Source organism: Zootoca vivipara, chromosome 3, assembly GCF_963506605.1.
Source record: "Zootoca vivipara chromosome 3, rZooViv1.1, whole genome shotgun sequence".
NCBI classification, from domain to species: domain Eukaryota; kingdom Metazoa; phylum Chordata; class Lepidosauria; order Squamata; family Lacertidae; genus Zootoca; species Zootoca vivipara.
The window spans coordinates 93,226,024-93,247,662 of NC_083278.1; the positions used below are offsets into that span (position 1 = coordinate 93,226,024).

A 21,639-nucleotide genomic window follows, 5' to 3' on the forward strand; every position below is an offset into this window, starting at 1 on the left:
ATCTTGAATCTCTGTTTTCGTAGTGGCTGAAGACAAAAAAAAATTCTGATTTGCTTTAAGTACTTGACTTCATCTAGAAACTCTTAATTCAATCACTTGTTTTGAAGGAACATGATATACAAGGAACTAATTCAATAAGACTTTCAGAATTTATTTAGATAGTTACTGAAAGAGAAATCATTCTTGTTTTACTGCTGAATGTATTATTGAGTAAAGACGTCATGATTTCAAAATATATATATAAATGGTACAAAAGGAAATGGACAATCAAGTATTACCAAAATGTTTTGTTGTCCTTTTGTTAATGCCTTGTCTGATGGCATCATATTATATTTGCATTTTTAAAAAGCAGTCTGACCCTAAAGTCTGAAGTGTTTTTACAATTACCAGTACTTCGAAGATCACAGCTGATGTTCTGGTGAGATATTTCACACCATGGGCCTGGTACTGAAGAAACATTTATTTAGCCTTAAGTTTGATAGGGGGAGCATTAAAATTAGATGTGCAGTGGAAGCTCTGGTGGTGGTTCTCACATCTAATGAGATTTGTGGGGCGGGGGGGGCATGGGCAGGCTTTCTTTGTAGTGCCCCCCCCACCATTGGAATGACCTACTCTCTGAGGTATCTCTCACCATGACATTGATGTTGTTTCAGCAGCAGGCACATCTCTTTTCTCAGGATTTTCGGAAGGAGGTATAGCGGGCATTTCTGTTGCTGCAGCTACAGTAATTGTAACTGAAATTGTAATCTGTATTGCTTACTTGATTTTATTGCTTAATTTTGGTTTAGAATGCACATATTTCTGACATGGGACTTGTGGGTAAAGGGTTTGTTAAAAAAGCACATTTTCTATTAAAGCAACTTTTTCCTTTCGCTGCTTTGAGGTGCTGAGTCACTCCCTTGTGTCACTGTAAGGAGAGTAGCTTCAGGAAGAGTCCAAGATTTCACAAGAAAGTTTCGTCACAGAGGCTGCAGTGCTTCTGCCTTCGATTGATGTTTCTTGAAAACTGAAGGGTATCATGAATTTTTCCTTTGTTGCTTACATAAAACTTAATGTGCATTAAGAACATAAGAACCTGCTGGATCAGGCCAATGGCTTGTGTAATTCAGCATCCTGTTCTCAATAGTGGTCAACTAGAATCCTGTGGGAAGTCTGCAAGCAGCACGTGGGTACAGCTCATTCCATCTCTAGTCACACACACTCAAACAACCCCCCCCCATATTATCTTTTTTAAAATAGTATTGCTTCATAATTTTTTCCTCTGGAGATGCCATATTTGAAATGAATTGAGTTTTCTATTAAAGGCTCCAGTGATAATTTCCTGCCCGACTAAGTTGTACTGTACTGGAGATTATTTTTATACATTTCAAGTGGAAAAACACATACTGTATTTTCCTCACTTATATGATTATCTAATTCTGTATTTTATATGTACTGTATACTAAAGATCAGCACCATCTCTATAGCTACTTCGGCAGAAGACTAAAGACATACATTTAATAGTCAGTCTCCAGTTATGTACATGAAGAGTATGCAAGGTTGGGGCAGGGGAATTCAAACCCAATCTGATAGGTGAAAGGTGACAAAGCTTAGGAGGAGCCAGTTTCAATTAATTACAGAGATATTAAGTCAAAGATAAGTACTGCAGGTGAGGAGAGTATTGAAAGAAAAAGAGACGTTAAGGCAAGACAATAGGATCTTTGACATGTAGCTGCCCCTGCTGACAGACTGAGGCTGCTGTGCAGACAGCAGATTGGGTTGTTATAAAAGGTAGGGGGAAACAGAATTTTGGAATATTGTTTATCATGGGGAAGCTACTACTTGCATTATCTGCCTCAGGTGCCAAAGTGTATTGGAGTGGTCCTAGGTTACATTCAGACTAGCAAGGGATACAGAGTCTATATTTGCGGATGCGGTATCAACTGTGTAACAAGGGATCAATATTTTGATATTAACTGTTGCATAATAATTTTCCAGTTTCACAAGATGGTGTACATCTTGATCATTCCTTGCTTTCAGGTGTTCATTGGGCTATTTTTAAGCTACATTTAATTGTTTTTATTAGTAGCACAGAAATTTAGTAGCTTTTTTGCATATTTTCTATTAGCTACGTAAAACTATTTCCACTAGCAGCTCCCCTGTCAGAAGGAAAAAAGAAACAATTGTTTTCCAGAAGCCATTTCTTCATATTAAGAATGAGAAAAACTGGAGACTTTTTTCAAATTAGCAGGTGTATGACTTAGTCTGGTAAGAAAGGGAGTATAAGTATTTATATATTACAGAGCAAACTCTGTTGACTGGTGCTGAATAATTGTATAGGCCTAACTGACTGATCAAGGGATGCAGGTGGCGCTGTGGGTTAAACCACAGAGCCTAGGGCTTGCTGATCAGAAGGTTGGCGGTTCGAATCCCCGCAACGGGGTGAGCTCCTGTTGCTCGGTCCCAGCTCCTGCCAACCTAGCAGTTCAAAAGCACGTCAAAGTGCAAGTAGATAAATAGGTACCGCTCCGGCAGGAAGGTAAATGGTGTTTCCATGGGCTGCTCTGGTTTGCCAGAAGCAGCTTTGTCATGCTGGCCACATGACGTGGAAGCTGTATGCCGGCTCCCTCGGCCAATAATGCGAGATGAGTCGGTCACGACTGGACCTAATGGTTAGGGGTCCCCTTACCTTTACCTTTTAACTGACTGATCAGTAGAAATGAACAATAATGTCTAGCTGCAGAAAGATCACATTTAAGATTATACTGCCCAGGTTAGTGCAAATGTGCAAGCTACCAGGGAGGAGGTGGCTGCTGCACAACTCCCAGTTCATTTTGTAGCTGCGCTGCAGCTTGCTTACTATTTTGTCTGAACCTGGGCTTGTGGTTTAGCTCTCCCAGATGAACCATGAGCCACAAGTCTAGAAAAGAACCTTGGTTACAGCTGGATGGAAATCACGAGCCTGAGTTTGGATGACATGCTAAGTCAATGCATGGCTTAGCTCAGTGCTGCACAGCAGCACAACAGCTGTGATCTCTTGACAAGAGCCCACATGCTCTGCATTTGCACTAAGCCATAATATATGCACTAAGCACAACTATGTAGATTGTAGCACCATTTGTGTTCAACACAGCTGAAAAATCCTGAGTTAAAATATATTATTTCCCTTTAAAAGTTCTTGTTATCATCAGGTGGTATAGTTCCTGTAAAAAAAACACATGAATAATGTATTCTGCTCATAGCTGCCAAGTTATCCCTTTTTTAAAGGGATTTTCCCTTATGCTGAATAGGCTTCCTCCCAAGAAAAGGGAAAACTTGGCAGCTATGATTCTGCTTGAAATCTGTATGGTCATAACTCTGTTGGGGGTAGGGATACTGTTAAGTAGCAATCCTATAAACATTCACCTGGGTGTAAGACTCACTGAAGTAAATAGAGCTTGTATCTGAGTAGGCAGGAATGCTATTACACTCGAATCCTACAATGGCTTAGGCTGCAATCCTAACCCATTTACGGTGACTGGACCTAACCGTCAGGGGTCCCTTTATTTTTACCTTTAAGCCCTCCTGAATTAAATAAGACTTCTGAGTAGGTATGCTTAGGATTGGACTATTAATTCCTACAGCCACAGCTTCATAAGGGTTAGGTGACTTGATTTTTAAAAATGTCAATCTTCATGCTCATGGCCAGTATTCTAAGTAGCAGATCAGAGGCTGATAGGATTAGTATAGGTTGACACAACCCAGAACAGTAAATGTAGCACTGACCTCAAATAGTTGGTACTTCTTCCTTTAGATGTTTTATTCATTAATTAGTTGCACTTAATCATGTTATAACAAAATTCTGTTGATAAATAAAATAGTATTAAAATCACAAACCCATTTAAAATATCAATCAGTAATCAGCACAACTGTAAAACTAAACCAATAATAAAAGCAAACAGCAAAACAAGGAATCATATTTTCTGCACCACTTCTGCTTTAATGCTCTTTTAAAAGAATCCGATAAGTTTTGTCCAGTTTAGACAATACAGTAATGCTAAACAAAAGTTTAGCACTTTGTGAATGAGCCTGAACAAAGTGTTGGGCTAGCATGCTCCTCCTACATTGCAGGGAGGAAATGTTCCGCCCCGTTTAATTTCACTTTCACATTCCAGTTTAGACCTATGTTCTAACCAGGCATTCCAGTTTAAAACAAACTGGGTCCAATTTAATAAGTCAGCTTCCTAATTCATGGTTTGAATTTGGCTTATTGCAAAACTGATCAGGGTTTGCTTTAAAGGATTGCTGGTTCAAAGCAAAGTTTCTTTAAAAGTGAATCAAAACTAGGCAGAAGTCTTCCTCCTGGCCATGCACTAGGACGACAGGAGGACAGATAAACCTGATAATTTCATTGGGGTCATTGAGGCTCTTTCACATAGTTCTAAACCCTAGTTTAGTGTTTTGTGCTACTATGTCCCCATATTAGCCATGATAGCGATTTCAAGGAAGTATATTTCTGAGGAATTATACCAGAGGAATTATACCAGAAAGATATGGAGGTCTCGTACACCTCAGGTAGTGTGGTTGCTGACCTTGAGCCAGACATCTTGGAGAGTGAAGTCAAATGGGCCTTAGAAAGCATTGCTAATAACAAGGCCAGTGGAAGTGATGATATTCCAGCTGAACTGTTTAAAATTTTAAAAGATGATGCTGTTAAGGTGCTACACCCAATATGCCAGCAAGTTTGGAAAACTCAGCAATGGCCAGAGGATTGGAGAAGATCAGTCTACATCCCGATTCCAAAGAAGGGCAGTGCCAAAGAATGCTCCAACTACCGCACAATTGCCCTCATTTCACACGCTAGCAAGGTTATGCTTAAAATTCTACAAGGCAGGCTTAGGCAGTATGTGGACCGAGAACTCCCAGAAGTGCAAGCTGGATTTCGAAGGGGCAGAGGAACCAGAGACCAAATAGCAAACATGCGCTGGATTATGGAGAAAGCTAGAGAGTTCCAGAAAAACGTCTACTTCTGCTTCATTGACTATGCAAAAGCCTTTGACTGTGTCGACCACAGCAAACTATGGCAAGTTCTTAAAGAAATGGGAGTGCCTGATCACCTCATCTGTCTCCTGAGAAATCTCTATGTGGGACAAGAAGCTACAGTTAGAACTGGATATGGAACAACTGATTGGTTCAAAATTGGGAAAGGAGTACGACAAGGTTGTATATTGTCTCCCTGCTTATTTAACTTATATGCAGAATTCATCATGCGAAAGGCTGGACTAGATGAATCCCAAGCCGGAATTAAGATTGCTGGAAGAAATATCAACAACCTCAGATATGCAGATGACACAACCTTGATGGCAGAAAGCGAGGAGGAATTAAAGAACCTTTTAATGAGGGTGAAAGAGGAGAGCGCAAAATATGGTCTGAAGCTCAACATCAAAAAAACCAAGATCATGGCCACTGGTCCCATCACCTCCTGGCAAATAGAAGGGGAAGAAATGGAGGCAGTGAGAGATTTTACTTTCTTGGGCTCCTTGATCACTGCAGATGGTGACAGCAGTCACGAAATTAAAAGACGCCTGCTTCTTGGGAGAAAAGCAATGACAAACCTAGACAGCATCTTAAAAAGCAGAGACATCACCTTGCCGACAAAGGTCCGTATAGTTAAAGCTATGGTTTTCCCAGTAGTGATGTATGGAAGTGAGAGTTGGACCATAAAGAAGGCTGATCGCCGAAGAATTGATGCTTTTGAATTATGGTGCTGGAGGAGACTCTTGAGAGTCCCATGGACTGCAAGAAGATCAAACCAATCCATTCTTAAGGAAATCAGCCCTGAGTGCTCCCTGGAAGGACAGATCGTGAAGCTGAGGCTCCAATACTTTGGCCACCTCATGAGAAGAGAAGAATCCTTGGAAAAGACCCTGATGTTGGGAAAGATTGAGGGCACTAGGAGAAGGGGACGACAGAGGACAAGATGGTTGGACAGTGTTCTCGAAGCTACGAACATGAGTTTGACCAAACTGCGGGAGGCAGTGCAAGACAGGAGTGCCTGGCGTGCTCTGGTCCATGGGGTCACGAAGAGTCGGACACGACTAAACGACTAAACAATATTTCTGAACTTTGGGGACATACAATGCCCTGCTTATTGGCTTCCTAGAGTGAGACCTCCAGGTATATGATGGTATAAAAATTCAAGTAATAATGATGATGATGATGATGATGTGGCTGGCTACTGCTGCAGATTGGATGGATCCTTGGCCTGACTGAGCAAAGCTCTTATCACATTCTTGCAACACCAAATTATTTGTAGGGGGAACTTTGTTCATTGCATATTCTTCATAAAAAAATTGGTTCTAGGGCCAGAATCATAGGGCCGGGTAGGATATAAAGTTGTCAGTATAAGCAGTCTTAAGTATATGATGGAAAGATAGGGTACATTTTAATAATACTTTTATTTATAGTATGTACATAAAATGACCGTAATAATCTTTGGCATGTGGTGGGTCTGGAGAATGAGCTCATGTTATCCATTACAATGCACTGCAATACTGCAAGGTTAATAATTCTGGTTTCCATTGTTATTCCAAGATATAGAAATGGGCCAAATAATACATGTCACGTGTGTGTATCATTCACGCCACTAACGGTGGTAAGCACACATGATCCTGAGATCTACCGGGTGTAAAATATTAATGCAGTAGTCAGTGTTTGAGCTGCTGACCCTGCCACAACAATGGATCATTGGATCAAATGAATGGATCAAAAAAATAAACAAATATCCATTGGAACTCCATCTAAACATAGATATAATAATGCCTAACTTGCATTATATCTTAACGTGTTAGCTTGAAATGAAATTTTACAGAAAGCAAAATAAAGATCCTCATATTTAACATGTCATGGTGGGAGAATGAATATATATCTTTTTGCCTTTACACAGTACAGGCCATTTTTCTTTTTGTCAATATTTATTGCAGCTAAATATTAAAATGTGAATATCATGCCCTTCCTACTTCTAGGTGTTGCTCATTAATGAGTTGCTTTTGGAACATGTCTCTGATGCCAGTCAGACCATTTTTAAAGGATATTGAAGTAAGGTTCTTTTCTCTAGCAAGTGGCTGATCATGCTAAGGCTGCACTATTCAGCAATTCAACACACTCCGACTGCTTGTTAATCAGGAGACGTGAAAAGAACAAAAGAAGAAATAAGAGGTTACAAATGCTGTTTATTAGAATTATATTTTACATTGTGATTTCAACTCATGAAACAGGATGATTGGATGACACAGGGCTTAATATTTGGAACCGGGAGTGGAAGGTGGGTGAAATTGGTTCCGGTTTGATCCCAGTGACTCTGGCTTATTGGGAAATGGGAATAGCACGTTTGTATGCAGTTAAAAACATGTTCCGTAAATCTTTTCAGTTGCCCATTCCCTGGGTGTCGCAATAGATTAAGTCACTATGTGATGATATGACACCGCCATCACTCGTCTTCCTGGGATATTGCTAGAGGCAACAACAAACCTGTGTCTTTGGCACATGTGAAGAAATTTAGCGCTTCAGGGGTTAAATTACACAGGCTCCCCCGTGGATCAGCTTATGCTTGGACAGTAATAATAGCAATAACATTAATAATATAAATGCCAGAGAAAAGTGAATAGAGGGGGAGAGAAAGGAGAGAAAGATGGGCAAAGGTATTCAGAGGGAAAACAAACCCTGGCAGGCTACAAATGATGGGCTTTGCATGGCAGGTGTAGCAGCCAGAAGTCAGATTTCATAAGGCCGCCGCTAAATGCACATATACTAACACATATTACTGTGGCTTTGGAGATGGTTAGTGTCTTTGAGTGTGTTTGTGTGCGTGCGTGTGTGTGCTGTCGCTTCAGGCCATGATATCCTAGGGCAGTGTAACAAGCAATTCGTGTCAGCTCACGGTAAAGATTATTGGTGTTTTCACTGGGGAAATATTTGCACTCCATCTTCTTTTCTATTTTTAGTGCCTGGAGCTTCCATTTAGGTAGGAAGCTGTGGAGAAAGGAGTTGGGGGAGGGAGATCTATCTGATCTTGTCCCACAATTGGTCAGAGTTACAATCCTAATCTTATTTTAGGATGGGTGTTGATGCCTGCTTGTTTTCTGTGAGACCTTTTTCGTTTTGTGGACTGGTAGCTTTTAAATATTAGTTTAGATATAGGGGAAGGAGTGAGCTATTGCTTTCTCTTCGAACGCAGTGTCTTTGAAGAATAAAAGGGTAACTCAAACAGAATAGTGTGGCGACTTATTTCTACAAGAAGCACCACAGTCCTAATAAGGAGCAGCAATTTATTGTCTGGGAAGGAAAGCAATATGAATTTGTCCCCTTCAGAATTGTTGTTTATCATAATCATCTTTCTAGTGAAAAGCCTAATTTGCTCTTTCTATACGAATATTTTAAGTGTGATTATCATAATATCACAGCGGCTGAGATTGTCCAAAATGCAACACTGACCTTGAGCGTACTTCTCCATTTAGCATGTGGTGCTTTAACATTCAGGAAACAACATACCTTCAACCTGCTTATTAATGTATAATCTGAAAACGTTAACTCTTGCTCTCTGATACATGCCACACAGATTCTTGAATTCTTTCAGTATTCCATGAAACAGCATGTGGTATTTTACCAGTGTAAATATGTATAAGATTTTTCAAGATTTCTACTGGGAATACTTCATAACTAAAGTAAGGTTTCCCCATGGCACTGCACTAGTTTACGATTTAATTTTTACTGACATTCCACCAGTCATATTATTAGCTTCACAAAATGAAAGTGAAATAATCCTGTATTAATTAAACAGAGTGACTGAATTCCCTCAGTCATCTTCTCCTTGGCTGCTTGAGACAGTAACACTGTGTGGTTCTCTGAGGAAACATGTGCTAGAAAAAGAGTTTGATGGACTATTGAGGGGAGATATAGGTAATGCATTTTTAACTATACTGTGTTTTTTTCAAGGTACTGCCTGCCCCATGAGGATTTCAATAGAGATTTTAAGTTGAACGGGGGGGGGGGGGGAGAGAGAGAATCACTTTATACCTACCTATGTACTAATGTAAACAAACAGGGCCTAGCCCTAAAGAATTGTGGATGTAGGACATTTGTTGTGGTCAGTCAGTTAGACTGCATATATTATATTGAGATATAATTGTTATGACTTCTTACTGAAGAAACTTTCTGCTCCACCCCCCCCCCTGAGTTTATATAAGGAAAAGGAACGTTGGTGCTTGTATTTGAAAGCATATTCTAATACAGCTTGTCTAAAATCCAGGCAGGGTGATCATTACTTCTGCTAAATATAAATGAAAGTGCCTGACGGTTTTAAAGTAGTAATCTACTACCATTTGCTCAAGTGTATATAAGCATGCAAAAAAAATCCAGTGAGAAAGCTTGTCACTTGCGCTCTGTGTGTGTTATTTGTTGTTGTTGTTGTGTGTGTGTGTGTGAGAGAGAGAGAGAGAGAGGGGCGGGGGTGGGCAGGGGATTATATTGTATCCAGGGATGTGCTATACTGTACTTCCTGAGGAAGAGTCGGAAAGACAAATTGCAAAACAGTTTCTAACACCTCAGTGCTAATTACTTTTAGCTGAAATCAGCAACATTTGCTTCAAATAAGTGAATGCAGGATTGGTGTTTGTAAAATGAAGAAGCTATGGTGCAAAGACTTCCAAGACAGGAGTGTAGCCTGCAAAGGGCCTATTACACAGAACCACTATTTAAAATTTAGCATTTCCTGACATTTTTCTATCTAATTTGAAAAGCTAAAATTTATCTATTTTCAATCTGTTCAGAAAGCTAGATATAGCAAACCTGTTACTCTGACGGGATCATGATCAATTTCAGACATCCAGGACGAACATTTAACCACCTTTAATTTAAATTTAATTGAAAGAATGATGAGATTTGTTGGTGTGGAAACAGTGTATATGGAAGTATGGGGGTATATAATGCCCTTTATATGACTTAGGGTGCAAAGCAATAATTGTAATATGCATGGCAGACACAGATTTCCTCCCCATATTTTTTTCTCTCCTGTGTTCATTTTGAGTAAATATGTGCTTGGCACAATTAACTATGCTGCTTCTGCAAAGTGCCATTGAGTCTTTACTTCAGTAGCCTTGAGGTAGCTGTGGTTTAGGAGTCGGGCAATTTGGATGCAATGAGATGTCTGTAGCACTTAAGTGTGAAGGCGCTTAAAGATGTACAGTACTCTTCATGGGAATAATTATACACACAGAGGGGATGTGAAGATGTAGACAGTGCTCAGCAGTGCTCATTGACTGGTGCAGATACTCATGACAGCTTCTCTCACCCTCCTAGCCTTGTTTCCATTACTATTGCTTTTGTGGATTCCTTGAGGTAAGATTTTTACACTAGAGCATTTGATTTAGCATGTGCATATATGTGTAAAGCAGGGAGAGAGAGAGAGAGGGGAGCACACTCCTGATTTTGATTTTCTGTGATTTAGACATTATGTAATAAGAATTTGCTGTGATTATATTTCCACATGCAATTAGAAAGCATCTTTAATAAAACAAGCGTTTTTAGAGTGTGCTGTAGTATCTGGTAGGTTGCCTAATTTATTTCTTCATTTTATTAGAATAACTGAACTGTAAACTGGTGTGCCCAAGTTCAAGAATGCAGTTGAAATTCCAGGCCCAGGTCTAGTCGAGGTGACATTTTGAATCCCAGGGGAGAAGGCCAACTGCCTTTCATGAATGCATAAATTATAATGCTACGGCTGTAGTCTTCTAAGCAGCAGCACCATCAGCAAAGACAGATGCTTGCAAGGTGTCTGGTGGAAAGATAGCAATAGTTAATTTGGTGATGCGGAGGGGAAGCGCAAGATGACATGGGCATGAAAAAGGATAGCGGAAACTATGTGGACATGAAAAGCTTAGCAGATGGAAAAGTACAGCACAAAATAAAACAGTAGCCCAAATAAAATATGAAGTATTTTTTTTTATTCCCTAATGATGATTTAATGAACATGATGCCATATTCCAGCAAATAATTTTTGCTTATGAACAGAGCTTTGCAGACTAGGATCTATATGACGCTTGAACAAAGCTGCGCATTCAACAAGACTTTCAAACTCTTGTGCCAGAACAGCGATTGAAATTTTATCTGAATTAAAAGAGTGGGTATCCATGTGTATAGGAATGTGTTTTGATATTGATTACATATAAATTATACAGAATCAAAAGAAATCTGCTACAAACAAGTCATTTATTCTATTAAAATATTTTTAGGAAGGTGTGCTGCACTCAAATTGCACCTATTATTTTTTTGCTTGTTTAGTGAAATCTGTGAAGTGATTGGGTAGGATGCATCCCAGAGTATTTTTAATTCACTGCTCAGATCCAAAATTTACATCTTAATTAGAGTCTACATTTAGCAACATAGGCAGCTTAAAGTTACTGTTAATTATGTTTTTACTACTGTATCTGCTTTTCTGTAGTGGTGAGACCCCCAATTATGCTGTGTGGATTCTTGATTCCTAAATGTGTGTGTGTGTGTGTGTGTCCCCATATGTATCGGAAAGCAGGTTTTCAACTCTACATGGGATAAATATATTGTATACTGTTAAGTTGCTCAGCAAAACAAAGAGATGCAAATATTTCCATTGCACTTACATATATGTCTTCGTCTGTCATCTTACTTTGGCAAAAGCCGTCAAATAGATTTGGAGACAGCTGTTGTAATCTCATTTGTGAAGGGCATTAATGCATTCTGAGGGTGTGCACTGATTTGTTTTGATCTAAAAGATTATGCCATTTGCATCACAGAGTGCTTCAGTCAAAAAAAGTGCCAAGCAATACAACTGAATTTGTATTTAAAAAAGTATTTCCTATGATTGTAACAATTGTTTCATCATGATATATTGGAATTATTTTATTCAGCAGGTAGATGGAATCAATTCTTGCTCTGAAAACAGATAATTAATATGACAGTTATGCCACATATATTAACGAAGACTCCGTATTAGGACAAACTTGTGTTCTCGTTTATTTTGGGGGGTACTTGTAAAATGGTATTTTGATTAACAATATCTGGAATTTTGTGTCCATTTATTTGCATTAAATCGGTTTGTTCAGTGAAGAATGTCAGCAGCTTTGATGTGCTATAGCTAAGGGTAGTGAATTGGGGGTTGGATAATTCCGCCAGTACACATGTGAATAATGCAATACATTTGCTTCCACATTGAATATATTCTTGAAGTTTTTGTGCAAGTTTGTACATAGGTAGCTGAGGCACAAATAGTTATCAGACCATTGCATTTTAGCGGGCACAGCTGGATATAGTGCATGTTTTTTGCCAGAACTGAATCTGCTGACTTCAATGAGACATATGACCAAGTTACTGCATATAGGTATGAAGCCTTAGCTCTGCTGAAGAGCCTAATCTGCATTATTTGAAAGTAAGTTTCCTTGAAATCAATAAGACTCAAATTCAACTAAAGACAGTTAATACTTATAGAAGATATTGATCAATAAAATACCTCTTATTATTTCACGGTGATGGCAAAACATTCTATCCACAACTGCATGGTCTAGTTTCTGTGCAAATACTGTTGAAAGTTATGCATTCAATTCTCTTCAGTTGAACCCTGACACTTTTTCACAGTGATGAAAATACAAGCACTGCTAATCTTATTTGTTTACAAAAGTCAACAATGCAGAATGATAGCATATAGACCCCTTAACTCAAGAGTTTAGAAATGTAGAATAGAATTTAAGTGAATCATATGAAGGGGGAGAAATTAACAGTTCAATTTCATCCATGTTTATTTATAAGTAAACATGCTTAGGATTTCAGATGACATACAAATTCCTCAACATGTTTACTCGGCAGTAAACCCCAGCGAGTCAACTGAAACTTATTTCAGAGTATGCATTCATGTAGCCAATCCATGTTTACTCAGAAGTCAGTCCCACGAAGTTACCTGGGAGCTTTCTTCCTGCAAAGGAAGCGCGCTGTAAGGCTGCAATCCTATACACGCTGAGGCGGAGCTGGGAAACAAGCAAACCCTGTGCAACTCCGGAGCGGCTGCCTTCCGAGAAAGCATGCATAGGATGGGGCAGCGAGCAGCACTGCTAATCGGTCACAACGCGAGATCGCAAAACAAAACAGAAAACACGGACAGCCAACAATGCAATGGAAAAAAAGAGAACGGCAGCGCGAAACTTAATACCTTCTGATGAAATCTTCACCAAAGGAACTGAGGCTTGCAACTCCTCCCTGCCAAACTGTCTTTTAAGAAGCAGAAAGCATTTGGTCACCCTAAGGAGTTAAATCTAGAGTTAAGACAGAGCCGTGCTTTGGAAGCCCTTTTGAAAACGCTGCATCGTTTATATCTGCGCGTTCTCACTTGTCGGTTATTATTATTTCTTCTCCCTCGGCCTCCCCCCGCCCTTCCTCTCCCCGGTCCTTTCCCCGGTCCCTCCGCCCGTCTCTACCTGCCGAGCTCCGCTCAATCTGTGCAGCCTCTGCTCTCGCCGGCGCTGATTGGCTGACGCCCTACCAATCCGGTCTCTGTCTGGGCCAGTGGGACTGCATATGTAAAGCCCTACTTCATATTTATAAGCTCCAATCGGGGCTTTAAGTCCTTGATTAGGAGAGTGTGAGAGCTTTTGGTCCCAACTGGCTGTGCCTATAGGCTTGTCACCAGGAGAACATTTGTGTTAATTGCACTGTGCTGTGTCAAGGAAACTTTGATTTATAGCTGGGGTGCACAAATAATGGTTGCCGAGCGCACATGGATTCGGTAGAACTTTGCCTTCCTGAATCTTTTTCCTTGCACTACGAAGAAGAGTAGGTACCTTTCTTCTTATTTCCCCCTTCCTTTCCTCTTTTTTATGTTATTTAAAAAAACCAACCCTCTTCCCACTTTTATTCCCCCCTCCCCCAAGAACCGGGGCGTGGGGAGAGAATAATAATAACAATAATATTAGAACGCTGAATGCTAGCGTTGTTTCAGGTAATGCTTTCCGGGTTCTGCGTGCATGATTGGGGCTGCTTGTGTCTTGCGTCTTTTGTGCCCGGCTTTATCTGCTAATTCAGTAAGTGGGAGAATTGTTCTCTCTCTCTCCAATGTTACCTTTTGAGTCGCAACGCAAGCGGTGCGACTGTCAAAGAAGGGGGGTGGGTGAGGGAAGCACCCCCCCTCCCAAAACAGCTGTGTGAGTGACAGTCACTTCTTATTCAGGTACTAAGAATAGGCACTTGGCACAAATGCAGAGTGAATTGTCTAAATAGACATTTCAGAAAGACACATTTGTTTCCCTCTCCCCCCTCCCCCCCTCCCCAACGGAGTTTAAGAAGGACGTATTCTGAGAACAGGATTTAAATATTTAGGACCTTTTCAGTTAGATATTTTGATCTTTCTGGTGTTTATAGCTATGTATAGTTAGGAGGGGGAGCCAGCCCAACTGTTTAATCCCACTTTAAGGATAGTGCTCTGTAATTAAGTAGAACGTAACGTTCCAGTCATTTAGTGACAAATCGGTCTATTAAGGAGCAGAGGAAGGGTGTGTGCATGTGGCACTTCCTGAGCCAGTATTTTGTTTCAATTGGAATATAGGTTTTTTTGTGTTTTTTTTAAAAAAATATTAATAATTTCTGCAATTGGTACTATTAAATTATTTATCACACACAATAAAGTACTGTAGATGCTTTGTGTATTCAGTACAGTTAACATACCTCTTAAAGGCACATAGTTTAATGCATGTTTTCTCAGCTCTTATCGGAGAGCAGAGCAAAGACTGGGGAGATTCCAAATGCAAATTTGACAACCTAGAACTTGGAGAGCTTGTAAACTTAATTCCCGGCTAAATAACTACGCACTGTGGAAGCTGTCAGTTGACTCAGCCCTGGACAGAATGCATAGCGTGGCTGTACTAGGAAGTGTCAGTGTGTTGTGGGTACATGCCCACTAGCTGTCCATAGTGTCTGCATATTATTTTGGTGAGTTGCAATTAAGTCAGAATTGTGTGGGTTTCTTAAAGTGCTTTGGACGTTCAGAAATAATATAGACAATAAAAGAGCTTGCCAGTCGGAAACTGGTATGGTGTACGTGGGGGTGGTGAGAGGCAGGATTCCTCGTTCACCTGCAGAAGAAGGTAAATAAACAGTAGTAGCATGCTCACTGAGATATGGTTTATAGATCAGTACTCAGTAAGTTGATGTACAATGTGGTCTAAAATGTCTTAATCTGTGCATAAGTGCAGTTGTCACTGTTCCAAGTTGAGGTGGGTGGTTTTCTTTGGTGGGGGAAGTAGGAGGAGGAGAGATTCTAAAGTTAGGACGATGTTCTTTTTTTAAGGAGCTTTCTTGAATTTACCTTCTTAGAGCTAATTTGAATGATTAGTTTTGATAAGCCGCTTAAAGTAGATGCATTTAAATGAAATCGGGGCACGTGTCTTTTTGGCTCTGGTGGAAGATTCAAACTATTCTCTCTCCCCACCACACCACCACAATTAGCACTCTTCTCTCCCCCCCACCCCCGCCTCTGTTAAAAGTCTTCCAGATGCAAGGCTAGGTGGATCTGTGGTTTCGTGGGCAGGCAGAACTCTAATGCACTGCAACACATCTGTCTCTATGTCTCAATTAATAAACCACACCGCCTTACTTGCTATTAATATTGCCAGTAATTGTATTTTTTGTTTTGTGGCATATAATGCAGACCAAACTACAAAGGCAGCTCAGAGATTAAATAAAAGTAGTTGACTACTTCTAGAGCTTGCACTTTATTGAGTGTGTATTGTGGTGGTGGGGAGGGAAGCCAGGCTAAAAACTGACAGAACATTTGGGAAGCGCATAGACATCTGCCTTACTGACATTAGGTATGCTTTGATATCTGGCTAGCGCATGTTAAAGAATGCAAAAACTTAAAGCCAGCTGCAACCCTTGCTTTTGCCTTTTCAGCAAAAGCTGTAATACTAATAATTTCAAATAGCAGTTAATCATGGAACAGATGCAACAAATATATTTTTCTGATTTACGCATGTGTTTGTCACTTTAATTGTTCTAAATGAAACGGTGTGCTCATAATACAAAATCTCAAACCTCTGATTAAAATGTAACATTGACTAAAGGATTAAAGAGCGGACTTAATTTTACTGACTGTTTTAACAGTTGTCACAGCTGTTGGAAGAAGGAAAGGCAATTGAAACACTCCAAAAAAGGGGAGGGGGAGGAACTAGCTTAGTAAATTTAAACATGATCGCCGAATGCCAGGCATAGAGAGGCAAATAGATTTGTGACTTCAGAAATCTTCTCTGAGCTGTGCACGTTTACCTCTGTAGCTCTGTCCATTTCATGAATTTGAACCCTCGACCTCTTCCACACTTCCTCCATTAAAATGCAACAGTACTGAAATGAGGCACAGCTAAAGTGAATGTCACAGTATACATTATTTTAGAAACCAACTTGTTTTGTAGTAAATGTGATAAGCCAAGAACTGAAACTTAGGATGGATGGCTAAAATTTCAATAGTGAACACTGGCGCTGGAATAGGGAGACCAAAGATAGTTGAGTGCTTAGAAAGATTGTTTACAGTTTTTACTGTCAAAAACAGTATAAATTTGAGAGCTACTTTGCTGGAGTCTTCATTTTCTTCTTCATCAATATCACTTATTTAATTGTGTGCTACTTCCTGCCTCCTTTTATTGCATAGCTCTTATTTCTAGTAAAATTTGATCTGGGAAATCTATGCGATATTTGCTGTGGGGGAGGGGCAGCTGATAATTAATAAGAAGAAAGTTAATGCTCCTTATTATGATTGCAAGGGTAGACTTCTTGAGGTGGGGGCTGCCTATATCATGGATGTGATAAATATCCTATAAATAAGAACACATCATCTGTGGGTAAGAACACTATATGTGTATGTGTATTAATATAATAGGGCAGTATGTGTGGGGAAGAAACCTAGAGAACACTGTCCCCTAAATTTAAATACAACAAGGTGTAAGCATTCCTACTGATTAAATGAGAATAAGGGTATGGCTTTTCCTATTCATTTCTTACACGTCTACCCAAATGGGCCTTGTCATACACTCCCTTACTATATTTTCCAAATTTGGATTTCTGCCTTTTCTGCAAGTTTTTACAGCTGTCATAGAGTGCAAAGAGCTGGTGCTGAAATGGCTGTCTGACAGCTTTTTATTTGCTGGGCCTGACCTTTTTTCCCTTTTTTTCCAGTGGTGGTTGCTCCTTTTAATGTGTTTATGGTTCTACTCTTTTATTTACTGAGCCTGGTGTGTTGCAGCAGTAATTAACCTGTGTTATTAGCAAAGCCCTTGTGAATATCCATTAATTCTCTTGAATGGATGATCATCCCCCCACTGTTATCCCCCCCCCACTTTCTCCCCAAAGGTTTGCTGTCCCATTTTAAAGCAATTCTTAGCTTAAGACTTTTTTTGTAGATTTACTTTGGAAATAATTTATATTATGGTTGCATAACTAATACTCTTGATTAGTTGTTTTAAATACACTTAAAAAGTGTGAAGAGGGATGGATCTCATCACATTATTCTTCTCTTCTTCTGGCAACAATAGAAACAAACCTATTCTGTTCAAGAGCTTTTTTTGTGCTTTTTTTTTGGCGAAGGATGATGGTTCAGAAGATGACTTCTGTGGGTTTTATCTGATTTGAAGTTACCTTGGGTATCACTTTGGGAATTTAAAGAAAGGAAAAACATATTAAGCCTGCTTTGGGGGGGGGGGAATACTTCCGCTTGGACTGCTGAGGAAAGATAAGGACCGCCTCATTAGCCAAGCCCTACTTTTGCAATTAATTTCAGAATGCATGGCACTATACATCAAACATAGAAGGTAACTTGTCTGTGATTGTTTTTAGACAATTCCTGAAACCCCTTCCCATTTTAAGGCAAAGGCTAGTATTTTGTGCAATCTTAGGTTAATAACATGATGCTACATTCTATTTTCTTTCTTTTTTATTAGCAGTATGGTTAGATAGTCTGGCAAACTTCCTGGTATTGAACATTTCTGATGCACAGTGACCTTTGGCTTTGGTATCGCTGCAAAAGCGTATAGAAATGAACACCAATATTTATTGACACTCTTCAAAGCAATGGCCCTTTATGAATATTCTTGTTATCCTATTATGAGTCAGTAAACATGCTGAATGTAAGAAATATGGGATAAATAAGAAACATGGGAGAGCATCTCTCTAGAAGTTTAAAGCAACTCTTTATATTACGTATGCCTTGGACTCATAACACATTCATTGGGGACAGAAACAATAAACATTGGTATCTGCCTAGTGCCTCTCTAGCCTTAGCAAACTCTCAGGAGGAAATCTGTGATTATGCTGGGCTGGTTTGGTTTTTATCTCTTTTACATCCAGTGGCCTTGTATTAAATTGTCATTGTCCTAAAGCACATGAGAGAGAAATGAATTGCACTTCTCGACATGCTCTGACAGTGAAATATTTAGCTTCTCTGTCTCCAATCATACTCATGTGTATATGTTTGATAGTGCTGGAATGACAACCAGCAGTCTCCTGTAGTCTGAGATCCACATTTTACATATTCTCCACATTTTGGGGGAGGAATCACTCTCTCGTTTTCTTTCTTTCTTTCTTTCTTTCTTTCTTTCTTTCTTTCTTTCTTTCTTTCTTTCTTTCTTTCTTTCTTTCTTTCCATATCCAGTTACACTTGGCTAAGGCATATCAGTGTTTATTTACATTGATATTAAAAAAAATCATGTTTTTATCACAGCTGATAATGGCTGAATAGGCACATAGGCGCCAGCCTTATGTGTTTACATCTTAGATTATGTACATTGTAATTGTATTTGCACCTTGTATACAGTATACATAAGCAAAATCTTTTGAAATTTGAATTTGTTATCTTGAAGAAAGAAACTCACTAAATAACAATGTAGATATTAGATTGTTTAGACTTTTTGTTGGCTGATGCGTTCCTTTGGATATGCAGTCAGCTGCTGTTATTTTCTCCTTCATATTTCTGTGCAACAGAAGATACCATAATACAGTTCTCTGAACTTCTACGTTCATCAGTTGTAACAGATAGGATTTTTATGTTTGCATTCCCAAGGCAGGACTGATTGCATAACTCTTCTGACATATGGTCAATTTTATATTAAAAGTATTACTCCCCAAATAGAAAATTAAACTATTTTAATGTAAACTTCTATATGTTGCATAGACCTTTTCATTTTATTTATGCTTCTATTCTAAATGTTTTCTGTTGAGCTCAGATGCTCTTAGAAGATTTTTTTTTAAATCCTTTATAGGAGTTTGCTCTAATTGCTCCAAATTTTATAATAATCAGACACAACGGATTCTAAAAATGTAATTGTTTTGCTCTCCAAAGTAACTTGTGTCATTCTTGCATAATGATACATGCCTGAAGACTAAATCCTCCTAAGAAGCTGCAATCCTTTAAAAATATGCATATTATTAAGCTCAATTTATTTCAGCGGGACATACTGGTGAATAATAGGACTTAAGATGGCAACATAGCCTTATTTGATCATGTAGTATATAGAACTCAATGCAATTATGCTGTGTTCTTTCCTTTCCTATTGTGAAACATTTATTCTCTCCAGACAGAGCAGGTTAGTAGTTAAAACAGGCTACTCTATAAAAATTAGTTACCATATTTTAAAATGCTTTTTAAATTTTATGAAAGAAAACTTTTGCCTAGAATCCCCCTCCCTTTCAAAACACTTGCTTTATCCCATCACCAATTATTGCATCATAAAAGGTGCTTTTTTAAAAAGGAACTGTCTCCTTTTTTGCATATCTGGGTCATAAGTTCTTGTTGCTCAAAATGTTGAATTGAATTTTCCTTTTTTACTCTAAGGGCTGTATTAAAAATTATGCCTCTAAAAGGAGAGCAGATAGCTGTCATGCTAAAATGTACATCATTAAAGACTGTACATAAATGACAGTCTTTAATGAAAGCAGGTGTTGCTTTTTAAAAAGTTTTCTTTCTCTCCCACCTTCCCACAAATGAACTAATGCATATATTATTGTTTTAAAGAACTGTGTATATTTTACACATATTTTAAAATACAATAGCAATTTACAAAAGCCAAGTCTTATTTTCTCCCTCCTTTATAACTGGCAAAAGGTATTTTCTTCAGTAACTGTAAATCTGAAATTTGCTAATCATCTAAATAATAAAATTCATATAGTACTGAAACTAAAGCTTAAAATACAAATTAAGTATTTTAAAAGTATCAGTTCCTGGAAGTCAAATTTGTAAGTTTAGATCAAACGATCTTGCTGTGCTCGTGTAGTGGAAGGCTGCTGATTTGCTCCATCACCTGCAGGCCTCCTTTCTTCCCAAAATCTACTTAGGAGAGTTCCCTCTGGAACCAGTTTTGCAGGGCAAGGGGGATGCAAAAGGGGGGAGGGAGATAACCACCCTCCCCAGCCCAATGAGGGAAAGTGTTTTCCACTTGAGCAGTGGAGGAATCTTTGGGTACCCTCCACTAAAATAAGCGCAACTAGCCTTGCGAATTATGATAGAAAACAATGGTAAAACAAAAATCCACATAGACCTCTTTCTCAGCCTTATTAGTTTGCACGCTGCTGTCTCACTTATTCCTCTGTGTCTTTTCATGTTTTGAGTGAGACAAAAGTGCACATCTCCTTTTCATCATTTTGATTGGAACTACATACCATATGTAATGTGTTTTGGCAGCACTTACCTAGCCAAAGAAAACAAATTAATATTAGCCATGCTGAGGGGCATCCGAAGTATCACAGATGTGTCGATTTAGCTTTGCTCCACCACACACCCTTTCCTTAAACAACTGGTCAAGCTGTCGCAAGATGTTGCATGGGCTACAAAGTGATTTTAATAGGTGTGATCAGATGTTGATGGCTGTGGCTAGTTAGAATGAGAACATGTTGCCAATCTGTGGATGCTTGTTTTCAAACCCACATAGCAAAAATTGTGTGGAGCGCCAGCCAGAAACAAGATGACCTCAGTTCAAACTTTATCTCCTTAAAAGCATACAGATGTACAGTCAGTAACAAATATAATGGATAAAAGACACATAAAGTGAAGTGGGCTTGCCCAAGAGCAATAGTTAAATTCCTTCCCTTATAAAGATGCAAGTAGATGAGAGCATAATGTGTGGCGGGGGGGGGGGGAGAACAAGATGGCTTTTTCAACGCTATCTGCTCTTACACCCTGGGTTTCTGTTCCTCTCTTTCCTTATAGTTTGTCAGCAACAATAGTATTGGAGAAAACGTCTACTATTTTCTGCAATGTTTTGTTTTTCTTTGCATTTCTATATCCTACCAACAATAGTGAATAAAATATTAATATCATACGCGATGGAACATGGCTGTTCATTGCATTCAGACTGCTGTTTGAAATAACATTCAGTTTATGTCTTAAGTTGTTAGAAAGCAAGGACTGACCTTTATATATGGGTGTGCAGTTGCCTTTTTTATTTGTTTGCAAGACTTTTCTTCTACGTATTGTAATTACTTGGGGTTTTCTGCAGGTTTTAGTTTGATTCTTAAGTTAAAGGTTCTTCTTTTTTCCTTAAATATTCCCAGGTGATGTCAGATGAAAAGGGTATTATGGCTGAAATATACACCAGAGGAATTCATTTTGGCAAGCCTGGTCCATGTAGG

General features: G+C 39.0%; 1 protein-coding gene across 8 annotated transcripts in view; it reads left to right on the forward strand.

The window, feature by feature from the left end:
- The window catches only part of ESRRG (estrogen related receptor gamma), a 465,740-nt gene that overhangs the window by 235,081 nt on the left and 209,020 nt on the right, over positions 1 to 21,639 (forward strand). For 2 of the 8 annotated variants that reach the window (XM_035111330.2, XM_035111345.2), the window contains exons 1-2: positions 13,597 to 13,809; positions 21,562 to 21,638. The exons of 1 other annotated variant lie outside the window; for it this stretch is intronic. In XM_035111330.2, coding sequence (XP_034967221.1) covers positions 21,565 to 21,638 — 74 coding nt within the window. In that variant the 5' untranslated portion in view covers positions 13,597 to 13,809; positions 21,562 to 21,564. Of the gene's footprint in view, positions 1 to 13,596; positions 13,814 to 21,561; position 21,639 lie in introns of those variants that run through there. 5 more of the 8 variants (XM_035111336.2, XM_035111337.2, XM_035111338.2 and 2 more) reach the window with 5 other exon arrangements.